The sequence below is a fragment of the Emydura macquarii genome, unplaced genomic scaffold, assembly GCF_026122565.2.
Source record: "Emydura macquarii macquarii isolate MOO-44397 ecotype Brisbane River unplaced genomic scaffold, CSIRO-AGI_Emac_v2 contig_2473, whole genome shotgun sequence".
NCBI lineage: Eukaryota > Metazoa > Chordata > Testudines > Chelidae > Emydura > Emydura macquarii.
The window spans coordinates 24,855,567-24,875,738 of NW_027132610.1; the positions used below are offsets into that span (position 1 = coordinate 24,855,567).

The 20,172-nt window shown below is 38.9% G+C and overlaps 1 protein-coding gene across 6 annotated transcripts in view; it reads left to right on the plus strand.

The window, feature by feature from the left end:
- The window catches only part of ELF1 (E74 like ETS transcription factor 1), a 116,150-nt gene that overhangs the window by 55,329 nt on the left and 40,649 nt on the right, over positions 1–20,172 (plus strand). For 5 of the 6 annotated variants that reach the window (XM_067563187.1, XM_067563185.1, XM_067563191.1 and 2 more), the window contains one exon: positions 10,775–11,083. In XM_067563187.1, the coding sequence (XP_067419288.1) occupies positions 11,012–11,083 (72 nt within the window). In that variant the 5' untranslated portion in view covers positions 10,775–11,011. Of the gene's footprint in view, positions 1–10,190; positions 10,239–10,774; positions 11,084–20,172 lie in introns of those variants that run through there. The other variant, XM_067563188.1, reaches the window with a different exon arrangement.

Sequence of the window (20,172 nt, forward strand, 5' to 3'; positions counted from 1 at the left end):
TGAATGCATCACTAAAACAATAAAAGGAAAAAAGAAATTGAGTTAGTAGGAAGAAAAGGCCATTAATATGCAAAATCCTCCATCAAATAAGTTGTTTTTTTACAGCCCTGTCTTCATACATAGAATGGATGATTATTGAGTTTGGAAGTATGGAACCTAGAGTTAATTCCAGTTTTAAATAAATATTCCCTCTTCTGTTAAACTGTAATGAATGCAAGCTACAGGAAACCTTGTGGGTGTTTTACTGGTTGTTCTAGAATTACATGGAGCAGCAAAGATTCCCCTGAATGAGAAACTTTTGACTTGACCCTTGGAGGTGGTAAAAATTTGTTTTACCAGTTTGTGTGCCTGGTAATTTTATGGAGCAGTTGGCAGTTTTACCAGTATTTGGTGGAGGTTTGTTACCAGTAACTTGTGAAGTTTGTCACCTGACCAAAATAACTAACTCTGTCCTACACCCAGCTTTTAATTCTGATTTGCAATTTACTCCCCCTTAAGATTAAAATATAACTCTCTATTCAGAAAGGATCACAGTTTTATGTATATTGTTATTTTTGGAAACAAGATTTCCCCTGAACCCTATTTATCAGATTATACTTTTTACCAAGGATTTAGTTACCTCAGGCTCCAGTTCTTCAAGGACCTCTCCACTGGCAGATCCGTTCCCATTGAAGTCAGTGTGATCTGCCTTCATGTTGCTTCTTGCAGCAGGAGGGCCTGATATCTTAACAGCATATCAATATTTATTTCTCCTAGTTAAAACATGTTTCATTAGACACCAACGCTATTTGCAAATGCCTTTATTCTATTAAACAAATGAGAAAGTACGTACTACTTTTGTATTTCAAAAAATTAAAGCATTTGATTCACATGAATTCTTGAATTAGTTCTGGGATTTTAACAGTTCACATTCAGTAAATCAATCTTTGTCACTAGATTTTATTTCACCAGATTTTTGTGGCAATTAACCCTTAATATTAAGAGCTCTTGCAAATGTACATTATTAATTTGTGTTACTCTGACAGTCTGCTCAGCATTTTACTCAGCATGGTACGATACACAAAGACAGTCTGTCTCAAAAGTTTACAATATAGAAGATAAGGTACACTGAGTATTCCAGAGGAAGCAATAATTTTGTGGTCTCTATTTTCCTCTCTTTATATAATTATTACTAAAGTCTAGCCTATTCTGTTTTTTGCAGAGGTGAATGATTTGAATGCGAAATCTTGGGGTTTGATGAACTGGAATAGGCATTTTATCCCATGTATTGGAAAAATTGCCTTTCCAGATCAGATTCCATCTGCCCTGCCTGTGGCAGTGTGCACCACCAACTGTTTCAGAGGAGAGTGCAAGAGTCTCAAAGTGGATAATTATTGGGAAGGAAACAGCCTGTATAAGAAGGTTGTTTAAAATTCACATCAATAAGAATTTGGCTTGTGTCCTGAAGCATGATGGTTTATATCCATTCCAAACTTGTTTTCTTTTTTAAATCTTATCTGTAGGTGGACCAGTGGTCACCTAATGAAATTAATAGGCCTCAGATTTAAAACAAACAAAGGAAGTACTTCTGCACACAGTGCATAGTCAACCTGCGGAACTTTAACTATAACTGGATTCAACAAACAATTAGATAAGTTAATGAAGGATAGGTTCATCAGTGGCTATTAGCTAAGATAGTCAAGGACGCAACCCCAAGCTCTGGGTGTCCTAAGCCTTCTGACTGCCAGATGTTGGGACTGGACAACAGGGGTGGATCACTTGATGATTGCCCTGTTTTGTTCATTCATTTTGAAGCATCTGGTATTGGCCACTGTTGGAAGATAGGATACTGGGTTAGATGGACCATTGGTCTGACCCAATATGACTATTCTTATGTTCTTATGCTTGAATTACCTGTATAGATGTTGCTAATACTTTCTTAAGCTCTTGGCTTCTAATGTGTCTGTGCCAGTGAGTTCCACCAGTTACTTATAGGCTGAATTTTAAATTTTTTTTATCAGTTTTAAATTTGCTGAATTTCAATTCAATTGAACTTCCCTTTGTTCTTGTATTATAGGAAGAGGTGAGTAGGAACACCTGATTTTCCTTCTCTGTGCCAGTTTATATATATAATAAAACGGAGGCAAGCTCCAGTAAGGCATAATATAAGAATGACAAAGATTAATTGATTATGAAGATGAGAGGAGAGACCAGGATAAACCCAGAGATATTCTGAGAGGGACTGAGAGTACAGCTGTCAGTGACCACTGAAAAGGAGAATCATAGGGAGAGGTCAGGAAAACCAGTGGAGACAGCATAGTTGTGGGGTAAATTTTCAAAAGTGCCTAAGGCCTGATTCAAACACAGAATGAGTATCATTATAATTATGTTGGTCAGCAGGTTTTGATTTTCTTTTTTTTTCAAACTGAAATAGTTTTGCTAGAATCACTTATTGCCTGTCCCATATGGAATAAGCTATACCGGTTGTAAACACTTTTATATTGACATAAATGCATCCACAGTGGAGGTGTATGTATGTGTGTATTGCTTTAACTATATTGGTTTAATTAGAGATACAACTCTCATGTGTAGACAAGGACTTAGGAGATCAAGTCCCATTTTCAAAAGTGTTGTGGGCATGTATATTCCTAAGTCACTTAGGTGCTGTTGAAAATTTTACTCCTTGTCTTCTGTTTTATGTCTTTAATGCTCAAATTTCAGACTGTCATCTGGCCCATAACTGCCATCTGAACAACTCTATTAAAGTACTTTGCAAAGTCAAATAACTTGTAAATCAGCACTTCTATGTCGTTTTGAGGTTACCTTAGTCTCTGCCGCCCCTCAGCCTTAGCAACAGATTGTAGCAAAGGGGAATGAAGGAATTAAGGTCAATTCTAAGCTAGGGAAATTTTCTAAAAATTTCTCAACAGCATTAGCACCATTGGGAATTTGAAGCTAAATGAGGCTTCCAAAGCCATGTTTTCAACATTGTTATTCAAGCCTGTTCAGAAAAAGTGAGTGCTTAAAAATACGAGGGGACATTGGAGTCTTTGTTTACACTGATCCCAATTACTAACACCAGTGGGAAATTTTCAGAAAAAGGTTACAGCATAAACTAGATTTGAGTCCTTATTGCCAATACTGTGGAAAGAAATCCTACCTAACATTAAATATTCAGATTAACAAAGACTACCATTAATGGAAAGATATTCGTGGAAGGTTTGATTATCTGGTGACAATAGGGAAGTTTTCATGACCTGTATCCATGTGTCTGGAATCCTTAGAATATGTAGTTAGTTGAATTTTATGCCAAGGGATTTGGTCCTTTTCTTTATCATGTTTTAAATAAAAATGTTATATTTTTTATTGATTTTGGTCCTTCTCTCTGCAATAAAGTGAGCCTATAATCCCTGGCAACACAGGGTGGTTTCAAACCTGGCCATAGAACAAAGGCGATTGATGTCAATGGTATTCAAGCTTCTTTAGTTATGGACAAAGGAAAGGCCACTCAGGTTACTTCTGTTAGATCAGTTGCTATTACCACTATTTATCCTGAGGTAACTCAGAAATCTTCTGAGGATGAGCAGGGTGTCTCAGGTTGGTTCACCTTTTCCTTACTGATAGACATTAGAGAGTAGCTGAGGGCAATTGATTGTTCTTACAAAAGACTCTTTTGTATATGGCTTTCTACAGACTTCCATCTCCTGGCATCTACTCCATGTGTATAGTGCCTAAAGACACATGAAGAGATCATAAGGCATTTTGGGTTACTGTGTCATCAAAATGCTGATGCCACTCAGCTCTGTATTTCCTTTTTATCAAACTCAGATTCTACATTCTCACTACTTTTTCTGGCTGAGATATGGTTCTGAATGAAGTGAACTGGATCTGGGTCAGCCAGGTAAGATAGAAGTGATGCCTGTTGGCAGAGGGAAGCATTTAGAAGACCAGGAGAGTGGTGTTGCTACCATCTGTGACTTCAGCCATGAAGGTTTGCAGCCTCTTGTATCCCAAATTCGTAGGTGATAATGCCTGAGAGAGGGGATAAAGGCTGGGCAAGTGGCTACAGCCTTTCGTTTCTATTGTATTCCAACATTTATCCACAACTTCGTCACCTCCAGGCTAGATCAAATAATGTGCTCTACTTAAGACTACCTTTGAACATGACTTGGAAGTTTAAGGTAATACATAATGCCCCTGTTCATGTTCTAAGTGAGTTGAGCCATTTTTAGCATATAACACCTGGGCTAAGTTCCACACCAGAGAAATTATGCATGTGTTTAACTTTAAACACAAGTATCGTCGTTGAAATCAATGGGATTACTTATGTGCTTAAGGTTAAGCACCTTTAAATGTTTTGCTGAATTGGGCCTAGGGTCCTATGTTTTTCTAGGATCATTTCATGGTGTTTATGATTATCTTTAAAGCCCTGACTGGGATGGGAACCAGCAGCCTAAGAGAGAGATTTTCTCTCTCATCTTGTATTTTACCATAAGTTTCAGCTGGGATGCTTTTGCTGTTAGTCCCAGAAATTGAATGCTGCAAGACTGGTGGCAGCGCTTTCTCAGCAGATGGCCTATGCCTTTGGAACATTTTGCCTTGGCTGTTCTGACAGTGTCTTTTTTAATAGCCTTCAGAGCACAGTGTTAAAAGTAGTTATTTAGTTAACTTTTGGTTTTGCTCAGTTTAATGGGTGTTAAACTACCACAGTGAGCAGCATTAATGCACTCTCTGCTTTCTGTTGTTGGTAGCAAGTTGATGTTTTGCCTCAGTGCTTGACAAACCTATGACAAAGCCATGAGGGCTACACAAGTTAATAAAATCATGAGCTGAAGGGAGAACTTGTTGGTTTATGTGATTGAAATTTGGAGATTTAGCGCTGTTCTGGGAAGCGCTGAATGGCAATATTGCAGCATCACCATAGAAACTAGGAATGCCATTTCTGAAGGCATCTCTTACAAGCTTTACTAAACTGACCAAATTTTGATAAGAGTAGCCTCAAGCAGAAGGTTTGCAGTCAGTCAGTGGGGGGTAGGATTTCGTGTAAGAGGAAGCTGGAAGGCCCAGTAAGACTCTAGGAAAGAAGGTGCGGAGTCCCAGGTTACTCAGATTTTCCTGCAATATCACCAATGAAAATATAATTCTAAGGTGCAGGTCGGCTAAGCAAATCTTCTGGAAGGGTGATCAAGGGGTTTCAGGGTTATTGAGAGACAGCAAAAAAAGAGGAAGAGGATTTCCAGAGGGACTGAGAGAGTGTTTATTCATGTATAGTTCAATTTTAGATAAGAATTAGTAAGTGGTTACTCATTTTTCATTAGTTTATTGTATATAAAGTTCTCTCTTTATTTGCTACTCTGGTAAGTTAGCTTGTAGTTTGGGTGTTAGAAATAAGTTTATTGGTATCTTGTTTTTCTCCCTTTTCTTGGGACTAATTGCATGTGGTTGGGATTATAAATGGGAACTACTGTGTGTGTTAACACAATTTTCATGCTTTGTTCAGGTTGTAACTGATGATTTATACACATCCATGGGCTGTAGGAACCATCTGTTTGCTACCCAGTACCACAAAAGAAGCAACACTGAAACATTTTTCCATGAATAGTACTGACAGTTTATGAAGCGCGCAATCTCTATAATAGCATAAAAGGCCAAAGACCACTGAAATCAACACAAAGACCATGTCTATACTACAAACATAAGTCGACCTTAATTACATTGACAGATAGCTGCCACAGTTAATACATTGCTCTTGCGTAGGCATACTTTGCTCCTTGTATGTTGGTAGTGTGCATACTCACCAGGGGTGCTTGTATTGATGTAGAGTGCAGTGCACCATGGGTAGGTATCCCACTGTGCAACTCGCCATCATCCAGTGCAATGTCTTTTGGGAAATTTGCACAATGCCTGATTGGGCTAAAACGAGTCGCACAGGGGTGACTGGGAGAATGGGATCGAATTCTCATAATGCAGTGTTTTACATCCCCTACTTTCATCTGCAGCTAATAATTTTCACGCTTTCTTTTCAAAATCTCATAAACCTGCATGGCCCTCCTCACCGTACACCATCTCTGACAGAAGCATGGAGCCTGCAAAGCTCTGCACTAATTGGTCACTTTCAGAACTGCTCAGCACTAGCCATGTTGTGAACTAATAAAGATGAATTATATTCCAAAAAATATCATTTTATTCTGTAACAGGCAATTCATAAAAAAAAATGTAAAACTTAATTTAAGCTAACAGAATTTATGAAGGGGAAGGAACCTTCATGTCCATTTCAGGTACACACACACTAACTGTGGCTTTCACAGGTCAGTGTATGTGAAGCTGTGCTTTGTCTTTAATGTCCCTGGGGTAGAGTGGTAAGAGCACCACACCAGCCCTTGATGCCACATGGAATGTTATGGGGGGGGGGGAAGGAAGTCCTGATACTGAGTTCTCAATGGGCTGGAGAGGGAGGCGAGCATGGGATTGTTGAACTTACAAGTCAGCTGGGCAGTTGCACTCAACAATGGAGAACTGCTAGCTGTGCTCACCAAGCTGGGCAATTAGGAAAAGGAATTTCAGAAATTCACAGGGCTTTAAAAGGGAGGAGGGTTTCCAGTCTATGTGACTCCTGGGCAGCAGAGTTCACAATGGTGACCAGAGAGCTCAGTGTAGGGTATTGTGGGACAGATGCTGGAGGCCCGTTATGGTCAACATAGGTAATGCAATGGCTATACTCACACTACATCAATCTAACTACATTGACCGTGACTCTATGCCACTTGGGGAGTTGTGTTTTAAGTTGGTGAAGGCAGGCACTTACATGGGCAGGAGCCAAATTTAAGTGAAGACACATGCACCACTAAGTTGATGTAAGCTACCTCATGTTGACCTAACTTTGTAGTGTAGACTAGCCTGAAGTTTCATGGACTTCAATGGTTTTCAGATTAGTCCCATAATGTTTTGGGTTATATGACTGCTTCCTCTAACACAAACAAAAAAACTCAGTTTGTTTTATATCTACCTTCTCTTTCTCATTTTATAATAATCTGGCATTAAACTATGTACCATTGTGGTCTGATTGATGTAATATCTAAAAACCTGTTTCAACATATGTTAAAGCTTGGATCCTATATGTGTAACATCACGTCCCACTAACGTCAATGGTTCTCTGATCAGTTGTAAGAATCCCCCTCCACTAATTCCTTTGGAGGATCAGGATGTAATTTGATAATCACCTTACTACAGTTGCAGCCATAAGTCTATAATTCATATCAAATGCATAACATTGTAGACTGTAGTTATATCATCTATCTGTCGATATACATGCATACCAAACTCTAGTTATATCATTTAGCTGTCAATGTACATGCGTACCAAATGTCCTTGTTTTAGAGTTCCTTGAGGGTAGAGGAAAAGCAAGATTATTTTTAATTTCTTTTCAAAGTATTTATAGATATTGGTCCATATTGTGGATAGATGCAGGAAAAAGTTATATTTAAATATTTCTGAGAGTTAGAAGCACAATGATACATCTGCAAAGATGTTTCTGTCTTTTGCCATTCTTATGCCAACTTGACAGAAGCTGCACAGATTTTGTTTCAAACTTAGTTTCTTTTTAAAAACACTTTCAGGCTGATACTCTCAGTAATAAGTCTTGTTCAGTTTTTACTTCTATGATTAAACTCTGAACTCCCTGAAAAAAAGTTGTGTAGTGAAGACACTAGCACAATCTTTTAAATGGTGACATATTACAAAACTTAATTTTGCCCCAGCTCCTTTAGTTCATTATTTCAAATATGTTTGCTAGTTTGCTGCTACAGCATATGCTTTGGGTACTGTTGTACTTCTGTGTAATATGAAGTATACCATACAAAATTTGTTTATAGCTGATGAAAAATCTGGAGGGAAAGCAATTTATTTTTAAAACTAATTTTTTCTTGATTTTAAAAATATGTAGTATATTTATGTTCAGTCTTTTTAGAAACATACATTTTTTGTTTGTCCTTGAGAGTGTTGGGGATGTTGGAGCTCTGGAAGACAGGCTGATCCTTCCAAGGGGGGAGAAAGATTCTTTAATGTGTGTGTAATGTTGATGTGTCCATGTTTTACTTTTTTTAGAACACTGTTTTATGCTGTATCAGTTTTTGGGAAGCCTAAATACAAGTGACCATTTGTGATTTAATAAAGATTTAAAAAACTAAAAGATAAACTCTGATAAATATATTCTTAATGCTCAAGTAAAAACTAAAGTAAAAGTTAAAACTTATAAGAAGCTGATTATCCATCAATGATCACAGGTGATTGCTCTTCATATTATGGGGAATTATGCTCTGGCATCAATGAAAGAATAAATCTCCTATGCTAACTTTCTAGGGAATGTGTATAGTGGGTAAGTAGAGGACCTGGAATAAGGAGATCTGGTTTATATTCCTGGCTCTGCCTCCAGTTCTCTTTTTAGCCCTGAGTGATGACTTAACAACTCTGCCTGTCCATTTCCCCATTTGTAAAAATGGCAATAGTATTATTTTCTCCACCGTGCTGTGCAGCTTTAAATATTTGCAGAATGCTTTATCATAGAAGTGAGGTTGTTCATTTACCCTAATTTAGAATGGCTGCTGTTATATCTATTTTATTTCATAGACAGAAAAATTCAAGTCAGTAGGCCTTGCACACTAGCTTGTAGTATCTATACTGTGATGCTTGGAAATTGGTATTGCTATTCCTTGGTTAGAGAAAGTGTTTGTACACAAAATATTTCATCTTAATGAAAAGGATTAATTTATCTGTTGAGGAAAGCTAAAACTACTTTCCTTTTGCTGCTGTATGCTTCATGTTGAATGTCAGCAAACAGGCTGCTAGGTGGACAATGTGAAATGAAGTTCGTGAAATTATTATATGACTAACATTACAGGCACTCTTATTTTATCAAAGGAGAGGCCAAGAACTAAATGGTAATGCGGGTTAGAAGTGGTGCCTCACAATTAAAGATTAGAAACATTGAGAGGTAGTGTAGAGGTTATACTGCTACAACCTGTGTGTGTGTACTGTTCTGAGAATACATGGAAAACCCTTACAAACACTTACGATGCTTTACAGAATAAATATATTCAGGTTGAAAAGTTAAATATTTTCAAATATATATTGGTTCATGCATGTGGCTTCCATTAAGAAAACTCAGATGAGTATATACCCTTTATTTAGAGCTGTGATTATTCTCATGGGGAATTTAACTGCAAATTATACCATCCTTTGGAAGTTTGTACAATCTTGGGTTTCCTGATTTTGGAAGAGAGCTTTATACTACATTCCTTGTTAGCATGTAATTGTCATTCATTAATTTGGGAATACTGCAACAGACACTGTGTCCCTCTGAGAAAGGAAGATCCAGCTGTTGGATTTCCTGAAGTTATACCACATGACATCTCCTCTCTAATTAGGTTTCTTGATGCTAGGGAAATAGAGAGGCAGTTCCATTCTCCCTGTTTTATTCCACTATAAAAACAGTCCAAAGAATCTGTATCCGCTCCCATTTAACAAAGTTAATTTTGTATATAAACACAGTTAATAATCAGAAATGACCAAAAGTCATTTAGGAACTTTGCCTTTGACTTTATTGAGCACAGGATCTGGCCCAAAATGTGTATTTCACAGCTGATTGTTATATGTATAAGATATAACTTGTGTCTTAGGAGATCTTAATTTAATGCAGTAGAGCCATGGGCTGATATTTTCAAAAACAGGTGCTTATTAGGGTCCTAAATCCATTGTAGGCACCTAAATATGGTTTTAAACATCTAGTTTTAAGCACCTATTTCTTGAAAATCTTGGCCTATATTTTTAACATTCCTTTTTAAAAGTTTCTCGGCTTTTTCTTACCAGTTTACCGAATATATGAGTCACACAAACAAGATCACATTTTATGTCCCATTTGAAAAAATATGGTGCAACTTATCGTTTGGAGCCCATTTAAGCTGCCTTTACCTTTTACTGCTGCTGAATAAATTAGAATGTGGGAGTTGTAAGCACATATCCCTCCAATGAAGCTGTTTACATTCCTAAGTTTCATTTCTGTTTTTTTGCTATTGTAGTGTGCAGTTCTTTGCATGTTCTAATTTGCCATGACGTGGTCAGTGCTGTTTCCTTCCTGTTGCTTGCAAGCCTGTGCTAGAGATAAGGATACATTTACAGCACATTTTAAAAAGAGAGACTGAAGATCTGCTTAGTGTGAAAACTCAAGGGCTTTCTGGATTTTAGAAGGATTTGTTTAAAAAAGAGTATGTATTTGTTTTATCTAGTCTATGCTTAAGGAGTTAACAGATAAAGTGAAACATCCATTTAACTAACAAAATAACAACTTTTCAAAACTGGATCTGCAAATGAGAAAGGAGAAAGCTATAGTACTTGGTGTAACTTATTAGATGGCTCTAGATTTCTATATTCTGTTTTAATTTTCTCTTAGATACATGTGTTCATTAACAGGTATGGGAGCTGCATGCTGTGAATCAAGTGAAAAATAAAATGATGATAACTAGTATATTTAAAAGAACCTTTTTTTGTTTTTACTTGTCAGTGTGCAACTTTTATTTTTATTTTAATCTGATACACTTTGAAACTAACGTCCCACTTGGTGAAATGAACTGAACTGTTTATGAAGCGCATTAAATTAAACATGTTCTTATCTGTAGAAATAAGATCTCTAAATATACAGGAGTATCTGACTTTATGTGATGTGGGTGTGGATCTCATTTGTCATTCTGAACAAATTTTTATGACTATGCTGCTTATTCATTGTAATGTTTTTGTTTTTCAGGGGTGAAAGGTTATCTAAGTGAGGACAACATTTCAGGAAAGGATTTCCCTGGTTTGTTTATCTTTGAGCAGGGAAGAACCCAGGAAGATTGGCTGTCCAAGAATTATTGTCCCAGACCCGGATTTATTTCATGATCTTGTTTACCTACATGACTGGCTCTTGGTAACAGTCTCCATTCATTTACATTTAAGAGCGTTTTTTTTCTTCTGTGGAACTCAGACCTGGGAATGCTTTATTATGGCAGCAGTTGTACAACAGAATGAGCTCGTGTTTGAATTTGCCAGCAACGTCATGGAGGACGAGCAACAGGTATGAGACAAAAAAAGAATTCATATTAGTTTATGTCAGTGATGTGTGTATTCTAAAAATGTCAGAAGAAAATCACTTTTTTTTTTTTTTTTTTACAACCAAGTATTGAGATCATTATTACAACAGAAAATCTTTGCACTTGTTTTGAAAGTTCACTCTTACTTCATGCAGTGTGTGTGAACAAAATAGAAAGTAGTAAGTGTTGGTAGTCATGGCCTTGTGATGTCTGGTAGTGAAGAGACCATGTTTTCATTGCTAAGAGATCTGTTCCAGTAGATCCCACTGCTAGATGCAGAATTCCAAAGCCCTAGTATAGCAGTCTGTTTAACCCTTCCAGTACATTTGGATAAGTGTGTAAATATGGGGACTGCTCCTCCACAGCTGGCCAGAAACATTAACTGGAAGTTATCATGGATACTGTATGCACTTTACAGGTTATTTTCTGAACTGTATCACTAAAGGAGTTATGTCAGCTACTCAAAAATGCAACTAGCCATTTAAACTCCAATAATGTATTTAGGCTAATGTCTGCCACAGTACAAAAAAAACCTCCATCCCCTTCAAACCACTTTCTCAATTAGATATAAGTTATCTAAGCCAGACCCTGTGTGCAAATGATGTAAACTGTGCCTTGACAATATAGTGAAGGATATCTTAAATGCACAGTAAAATAGTCATGCTTATAGAGGGAAGAGGGCAACTGCTCTTAAGAGATTTCAAACACCTGTTAAAGATAAACTTTGTATTTGTTAGTAGGAAATTTGGCAAGGCAATATTACAGGGAGTCAGTTTTCAACATGCTGCTAAACACTCTTGCTGTCTGTCCTGGCCATAATATCTTTTAAAAGTTCTGCGTGAAAATACCTTTCCCATCCCTTCTATAATACTTGGGGTTTTGTAATCGTGTTTCTGGCTCTTTTTTTTTAATGTGGCCTGCCCAAAGGTTGTGATTGGCTAGCATCTGCTGTCACTTAATGTCAAATGCTTCCCATGAAACTGAGTTTGGACTGCTTGCTTAATTTTGGTTGGCAGTTCTGACAATGTAACTTCCTTCCCTGTATTTTTCCAGAGTTCATGACGGCCTAGGGATTCAAATATTGAAACTGCATAAACTTAGTGGAAAGCAAACCTTATTTATTAGCATTCTTTATTATTGTTCTCACTCTCCCAGCCAATGGGAGAGGGGAATGCTGAGGAAGGAAGGGATGCTTCATTCCAACTTCATAGAGAGGAAATCAATCTGACATGGTTTTGCTCTGTTTAGAGATGTGTTGATCTAGACAAATGGCAGTAGGCACAACATATAAAGAACATGATCAAATATTTCAAGAGGGCAATATAAACCTCCCTTAAAAGAGTTCTTCAGGCTCAGAACAGATGCCTCCCTAATATTCATTTTGGAAACCCACTAAATCCTCCTCCAGAAAAAGCCTAGGAAAACAGTCTTCTAGTATGTCCTAAAGATGACCCAATTAATATTATGACAGAGTAGTGGGAGAAAGTGAACTCTAAAGCTGAGGACCACTCACTAAGAATATCTTGCTGCAAGTTCCTTCCAAACCTGAGGCCTGTTAGCTGAAGTGCCAGAGATGGGAGAAATCGTACAGATGACTGATTTATGAGAATGAATTTTATAATTATAAAAAGGGACACTCTTGTTCTACAGAAAAAAGATCTGAGTGGTTAAAGTGGAAATTGAATATGGGCATGTGATATTATATTGCTACCAAAAAAATTGCTGTATTAGGATGAATAAATCAGAGGGATCATGTTGTAAAACCAAGAAGGTAAGAATTATACAGGTTCTCAGGGTTTTGAGTTCTGTGATGGATAAAAATTAATATTTCTGCTTATTTGTCCAGGATTGGTGATTAGAAAGTTGTAGCCCTGAAAATATTTTTATTGGTCTAAAAAAGATTTTTTTCTAGCTGAGACAGGTTGTGAAACATGGCATCTTTGACTATTGGTGTCACCCAATTTAATTTTTTAAAAATTATTTTTGCTGGGTTGTTGAAAATTAGAATTTAGGGATTTAAACAATGTAGGTAATGTCCTGTTTTAAAAGCCCTTAACACTTATTTTAAAGTCCCTTTCTGTCTGGAACTATAGAGAGGGAGACGTTACATTTCAGTGTCTAGATTCTGGCTGTATTCAGTACTTTTGGAAAGTCATAACTTATAATATTTGTTTTGTTATTATCTTACTTAAACACTTTAAATCAAATTATGAGTCATTTATTTGCAAATGTAACCTAGCTCACCCCATGTCAGATGGTGCTAGAGCTGAGATTTGAACAAATGACTCCACATGAAAAGGAAATATGATTTCTTCTCGTACCAGCTTTGTCCTTTTCTGTTTAGAAAATACTGATGTTTTTGCTTTCTCAATGGCCCTTTATGGGATGTGCAAATGTGACCATGATCCCACAACAACTTCTTCACAGCCTTGAGAATTGGGCAGGTTAGCTTGTGCATACTCTACTAGTAGGATTACTGACTCTAGACAGTATCCTGCTTAAACAGGGATGATTCTGTTTTTGCAGGGAGTACCATGAGTCTGAAACTGGGCTGCACCTCCCGAGGTTCCAATTCAGGCAGATATGCTCCCTAGCACAGCTCCTGCCTGTGGCACATACAGTAGAACCTCAGAGTCATGAACAACCTCGATAATGGAGGTTGTTCGGAACTTGAAATGTTCGTAAGTCTGAACAAAACATTATGGTGGTTCTTTCAAAATTCATAACTGAACATTGACTTAGTACAGCTTTCAAACTTTACTATGCAGAAGAAAAATGCTGCTTTCCTTTTTTTTTCTTTTTTTAGTAGTTTATGTTCAACACAGTACTGATTTGCCTTTTTTTTTTTTTTTTGGTCCATGCTGTTGCCTCATTGTGTACTTCTGGTTTCAAATGAGGTGTGTAGTTGGCTGGGCATTTTGTAACTCTGAGGGTCTGCTGTAATAGTCTGGTCTCCAGGGGCTGTGATATTTTGGTCTAATTTTGGTTGTTAGGTAGTGTTGATGGCCTGTGACATACAGAAAGACATACTAGATGATCTGGTGGTCCCCCTCTGGCCTTACTCTACAACTCCTCTTCATTTATGCAATCCCCCCACATTCTTTCACTGCCTGGCATCTGGTCAGGAAGTTACTGACTTGAAACAGTTACATTATGGCAGCCATAGTGCAGATCTTTCTGCCCTGACTGCCACTTTTGGCCCTTTACGCTCCTCTAAGAGGGAGGGAGGACCTCAGAAGATGCAGTCTCCTTGCCTGGCATTTGGCCCCTGTCAGTTGTTTTGAGATGCCATGGCATCGATTCAGAGAACACTGCAGTGGAGTTAGTGGGAACTGATTATCTCTATCTTTGGCCTAACTCCATCCTGCCTTCAATAGTCTCCTATGCTTTGTGTATAGCTACTTTCTCTTTTCCCTCACAACTCCAATGTTCCAGGTCTCTGCATCAGGCAGTAAGTTTTATTCTCTATCTCCATGCAAGGTATCTTTCAGCCAGATTCTCAGTCCCGTTCCCACTTTGCTGGATGCATCTGAGAGTCATTTGGAAGGGTGGGATCATCTTTGTCAGTGCTGATGGAATTGGAGTTAGTTTCTGTATGAGGAGGACTTCAATATGCAAAAAGCTCTTAGGAAGACATGGTTCAGGTGTCCCTTCATCTGCTTCCAATTCCATGGGGAACACACTCCATTTATCTGTTTCCCAGCTGCTGGTGGTGTGAGACCGTGAATCACTCATGTGCCTAGGTATGGTGGACACCTGGTCAGAAGCTTACTCTTCTGATTTCATAGATAGGAGAAGATGCTGCTGACTAGTAATTCTATCAGACTTCTTCTGCCATTCATAATTTGTACAAGGTTACTCCTGTGACTTACAATAATAGAACTACTAGCAGTTTCAGCCTTGTATTCTATTGGGATCCAGGCATTTTTCCTCCTGCTTATATTATTGAGAAGCGTATGGAAACGCTGAGATGAAATTGCCTCTTTCTCTTGTCATTTACATATCAGTATATTTCAATACCAGCTTCTTTGGGGTAGGGGGAAGATTTTATTGATAGAAATTTGCAAGTGGTTGCAGTAGATGTAAAAAAAAATGTTTTTAGCAGTAACAAAAGACTCTTCTTACAAAGTTTAATTTTTCACTAAAGCCTACAACTGCACATATATTTTCTGTGAGTAATTATAGAATTGTAGTTACAGCCAGGTTGGTCCCAGGATATTAGCGAGACAAGGCGGGTGAGATAATATCTTTAATTGGACCTACTTCTATAGATTAGAGATTTAGTTACAACTATCCTGGTGGGTGTATTCAGGAAAGTAGTTCCCGGGCATGATCAGAACACAATTTGGTTTTGCAGTGTAGATTCTGCTAAACTATGTTCCTGAGTAATCCTACAGATTGCTTAAAATTCAAGGCTGCATTACAGTTCAGTAACACTGTCAGTTCAGTCCTGTTGATAATGCAAGACTGAAAATGTTTTAACAATGAAAAGGTGGCTGACCTACTGTAGCCCGGTTCCACAGCCACTGTAACTTCTACTGTGCAGTGTACATGGACCTTAGAAAGCTCTGGGACAAGAATTTCATTTTCACCAACTTGTTTTGAAATTATAAATGCTCTTCCTTATTTTTAATCAAAAGAGTTTTTTGGGATTTGTTCTTCTGAAGCAAAGTAATTATTTATTTAAAATCTACCCCCTTGAAGAATAACAACAATGTAGTTCACTTGCTATCTTTAGTTGCTGTATCTGAGGTGGCTGAGATGATAGCACAAATTTAGGCCATTAGAAAGGGACCATGTTCAGCAAGAACCATTTTATACAGAAAGGTGCTAATGAGAAGGGCTGGCCTTAAGATCAAACAAAGCAAGCAACGCTTGCAACTACAAAGCTAGTGCAACAGCAGAACCAGAAGGAAAGGAATACCTCACTAATGAACAGCCTGTTTCTAACAGGACTAGAAGAGGAGACTGACTGTTTAAGGTCTTATTTCCTCCTCACCTTCTTGCCTAACCCATTTCAGCATCTTGAGCTTCCACCTTCTTTGGGTTGGAGCTCCCACAGTTCATAAAGCCTACTCAGCATATAAGCTGTACTCTGGAAAGAACAATGTTTAGAAACTATTCTGGCTAACAAGATTTCCCTTGAGTATAGGTGACACTTCATCATTTAAGGATTCATGCATTACCGTTCAAAATTATAATCCAAGCTTCTTCTTCACCAGGTGTTCCTGTGGGTGTTCCAATTCAGGTGAAGGTGTGCCCCTGCACCTTCAGTTGGAGAGTTTCAGCAGCAGATCTCTGGGTCGCGCATGCAATATTCCCATATTCTATCGTTATTGGCGCCTATCTGGTGCACATGACCCACCTCCCTCAGTTCCTTCTCAGCTGTTCTCAGCCTAAGGCAGAGCTCCCAGCAGTGTGAAAGCAGATAGTTTCTTAATGCTTAGAATAGTTTGTTCTTAGAATAGTTTTAGTCGATTAATTAGTTACCTTTCTTTCACCATTTCTTTTCTGTTTAAAAAAAACCCAAAAACCTTTATTTCTACCCGTTAGAATAGTTACTGTTCACCCTTAGGGTTAAACCTCTATAGTTCCAGTATACCTGGTTCACTGGACTTCACAGCTTGCCTTTCCTGTCAGGAGGTGATCCCGGTGTCTGACAGACACTTTCAACGTGTCCGCTTGTTAGGTGAGACACCTATACCTCAGAAGTGCTTTCACACTTGCAATCTAAAGGCTTGAGCCAGAAAGGACAGAGACTTGCTTCTCAAACTTATACTCATGGAGAAATCTCTGCGCCCGGCATCCAACCATGGCCAGCAGTCCGCCTCTGGACAAAGATCTCCAGAGACTTCATCTTCTCCACACAGGACGGCACATTCATTTAAAAAGACTATGAAGAAAAAAAGCATCAACTTCTGCCCCGAAGAACTCAGCAAAAAAAGGGCAGTCTTCAGATCAGTCCCTCCTCTCGGTACTGACTGCACCGTGGCTGAGTATATACGAGACACCAAGATCCTCCGATACTATGACAACCAGTGACCCCAAGCAGTCAGACTCAGAGTCGAGAGGCTAACAAATGCCACCTCCTGTGCTACCGCACCGATGGAGCCGTACGCAGAACCAATGAACTCCCCGCAGCCTATAGTGCCACTACCTGTTCAAGTAGCACAAAGTCCTCAGAGGTCGGCACCGACACCCGCACGTGCAGCAGCACTGTTGGCATCGACCACTTCAGTGCCAAAACCACCAGTCCTGAACTATTTCCTACAACGCAAGGATCTACTTTCCTCTTCGATGTTACAATCTCCAGTATTGAGCACTGATGTCTCTCTAGTGTGCATGGTACCATGCCAAACTGCTTCACCATAGGCTCCTCCGTTTTCTAGTGAGATGGAAGATAATGAAGAGGAGGGTGCTTTTGCCTTGCACACCATTCAAACTGCTACGCCCTTAGGCCCACCTGCACAGACTAAATTGTCCCACAGGATGGACACCCAGTCCTGGTATGATCATCCCTGGCTACCACCACCTATGCCCTTTCCTAGGCAGTGGCCTTACTGGGACCCCTAGACATCATACAGGGGATAAAACCACAGACTCCCAAGTTCCTATAGGGAAAGGATTAGGTCTCTCTGCCACCTTCATTGGTGGCACCATCAGAGCCCATGGAAGAGAGCTTTGAGGAACAGGAGGAAACTTTGGAACAGGAAACGATGCTTCCAGCCAACATTTCTCCCCAGATGAGGCTGTAATGCCTCCATTGCCCACAGCAGCTGATGATTTCAAACACTTCCAGGAGTGGTTCAAAAGAATCCCAGATTCCCTAGGAAACCCTCTAGAAGACATCCCAGAGTCACAACACAAATTACTGGATACTCCTACATGGTTCCATCATGACGAACTAACCTGCTTGGAACAGGTGAGAGAGATATTACTGAACAGCAGAAGAATAACCACGCATAATACTTACCTGCATAAATGGAAACATATGGTGTCAAAATAAACAAACCATGGCCATTTCTGCCCCTACCCTTGATACTGGAATACATACCGGGACTAAAAACATCAGAACTATCGCTTAGCTTGGTCAAGGTACATCTCACAGCTATCACTGCTTTCCATCACAAGGTCGATGGGACATCAGTCTTTGCCCACCCAATCACCAAACATTTACTTAAGGGTATCAGAAATGTCTATCCTGAAGTGCCCATACCCACCCCATCTTGGGATTTGAATTTAGTACTACACTGCCTCACTGGGCCCACATTTGAACTCTTAGAAAAATGCTCTCTGACACACCTATCAATGAAAGTGACGTTCTTAGTAGCTATTATATCAGTTCGCTGAGTGGAAGAGCTAGGGGCCCTCATGGCACACCCACCTTACATCATCATTTTTTTTAAGGACAAAGTCACCCTAAGACTTCACCCAAAATTTTTCCCTAAGATATCCGCCTCCTTCCACATAAACCAACCAATCCATCCTCCCTAAATCGAATGCCAGTACACAGGATGCAGTACTGCATACTTTAGTTGTCAGATGCACCATAGTGTTCTACCTCAACAGAACTAAGCCCTTTAGAAAATCACTGAGACTTTTCATTTCCACTTTCAGAACATTGTAAGGGTCCTACTATTTCCAAACAGAGACTTTCTAAATGGATCTCCAGGTGCATCCACCTCTGCTACCAACAGAAAAACATGCAACCTCCATTGGGGATCCGAGCTCACTCTGCCAGCTCCCTTTCAACTTCAGTAGCCTTCCTAAGTAACGTACCGATCATGGACATACGCAGATCAGCCACACACACATATTTACAAAATACTATGAGATAGATTAGAGCTCAAGATCGGACGCTTTGGTAGGACTATCATCAATTACCCAAACAACTCCGAAGCCCCTTCTGTCCTCCCAAGGGGTATGGGTCAATAGTCACCTGAAGTTGAGCACCCACAGGAACACTCCTCGAAGAAGAAGAGACAGTTACTTAGTCTGTGCAGTAACTGAGATTCTTCGAGATGGGTGTCCCTGTGGATACTCCACTGCCCACACTCCTCCTTTCTATTTCGGAGTTCAATTTCCAGACTCAGCGGTAGAGGATGAACTGAGGGGGATTGGATCACAGATGCCAAATAGGGGCCGATAACAGTGTGAGATGCGGATAGTGCATGCATGACCCAGATGAACACTGCTGCTGAAACTCTCTGATCGAAGGCGCAGGGGCACTCATTCACCTGAAGTGGAGCACCCACAGGGACATCCATCTAGAAGAACCTCAGTTACAGCGCAGGGCGAGCAACCTTCTCTTTTCATTCCAATCTAGGGGAAATATTTTTCTGTGTACACATGGCATGACCTTCAGATCCTGATAATCGGGAAGGAATTTGTTTAACCATTGAAATGTTCAGATTTAGCAAATAATATGAGGATGGTGGTATATTTCAGTATTTATATTATAGGTGGGGCTGATAGCACCCTCTGTTATTAAGGTTATCCCACACTTCTCACTCCAATGCTCTGTTTTCAGTTGTTTATAACTAGGTTTGGAAGGATTAGATTTTTATCCGTAAATGTTGGTAAATGTCAATCTCACTGTACACACACAAATTGATTAAAAATATTTCCATTAATAATAATTGAAATTTACAGATAAGCAAAGTAAGAAAAATACTGCTTGAGAACCTGCTTGATTTAAAGTTATTTACTGTGTATATTTTGTCATGTGATAATGACCATTTCTGTTTTTAGAACCTATAAAAGTTTAAGATTTTTAATCTCAATATCTACTGTCATTAAATAATTATTGTCTTCCCCTCTCCCCCCATTTTCTGATCCCCACTATAATTACCTGAAACTCTGAAAATTTAAATAAATAAATATAAGGAAAAATGCTTAAAAATAAACATCGATGCTATCCATCAAAATTATATAAAAAAAATCAAATTCTGCCAAGCTTACTTATAACTTTCCCAAACTTTAGGTGTTTGGGCTCAAATTTTCCATCCTGGGTGTCTGCCTTGGGCTCTTTTTTTTTTTTTTTTTTTTTAATTTCAGCCAAGCAATTCAGCCA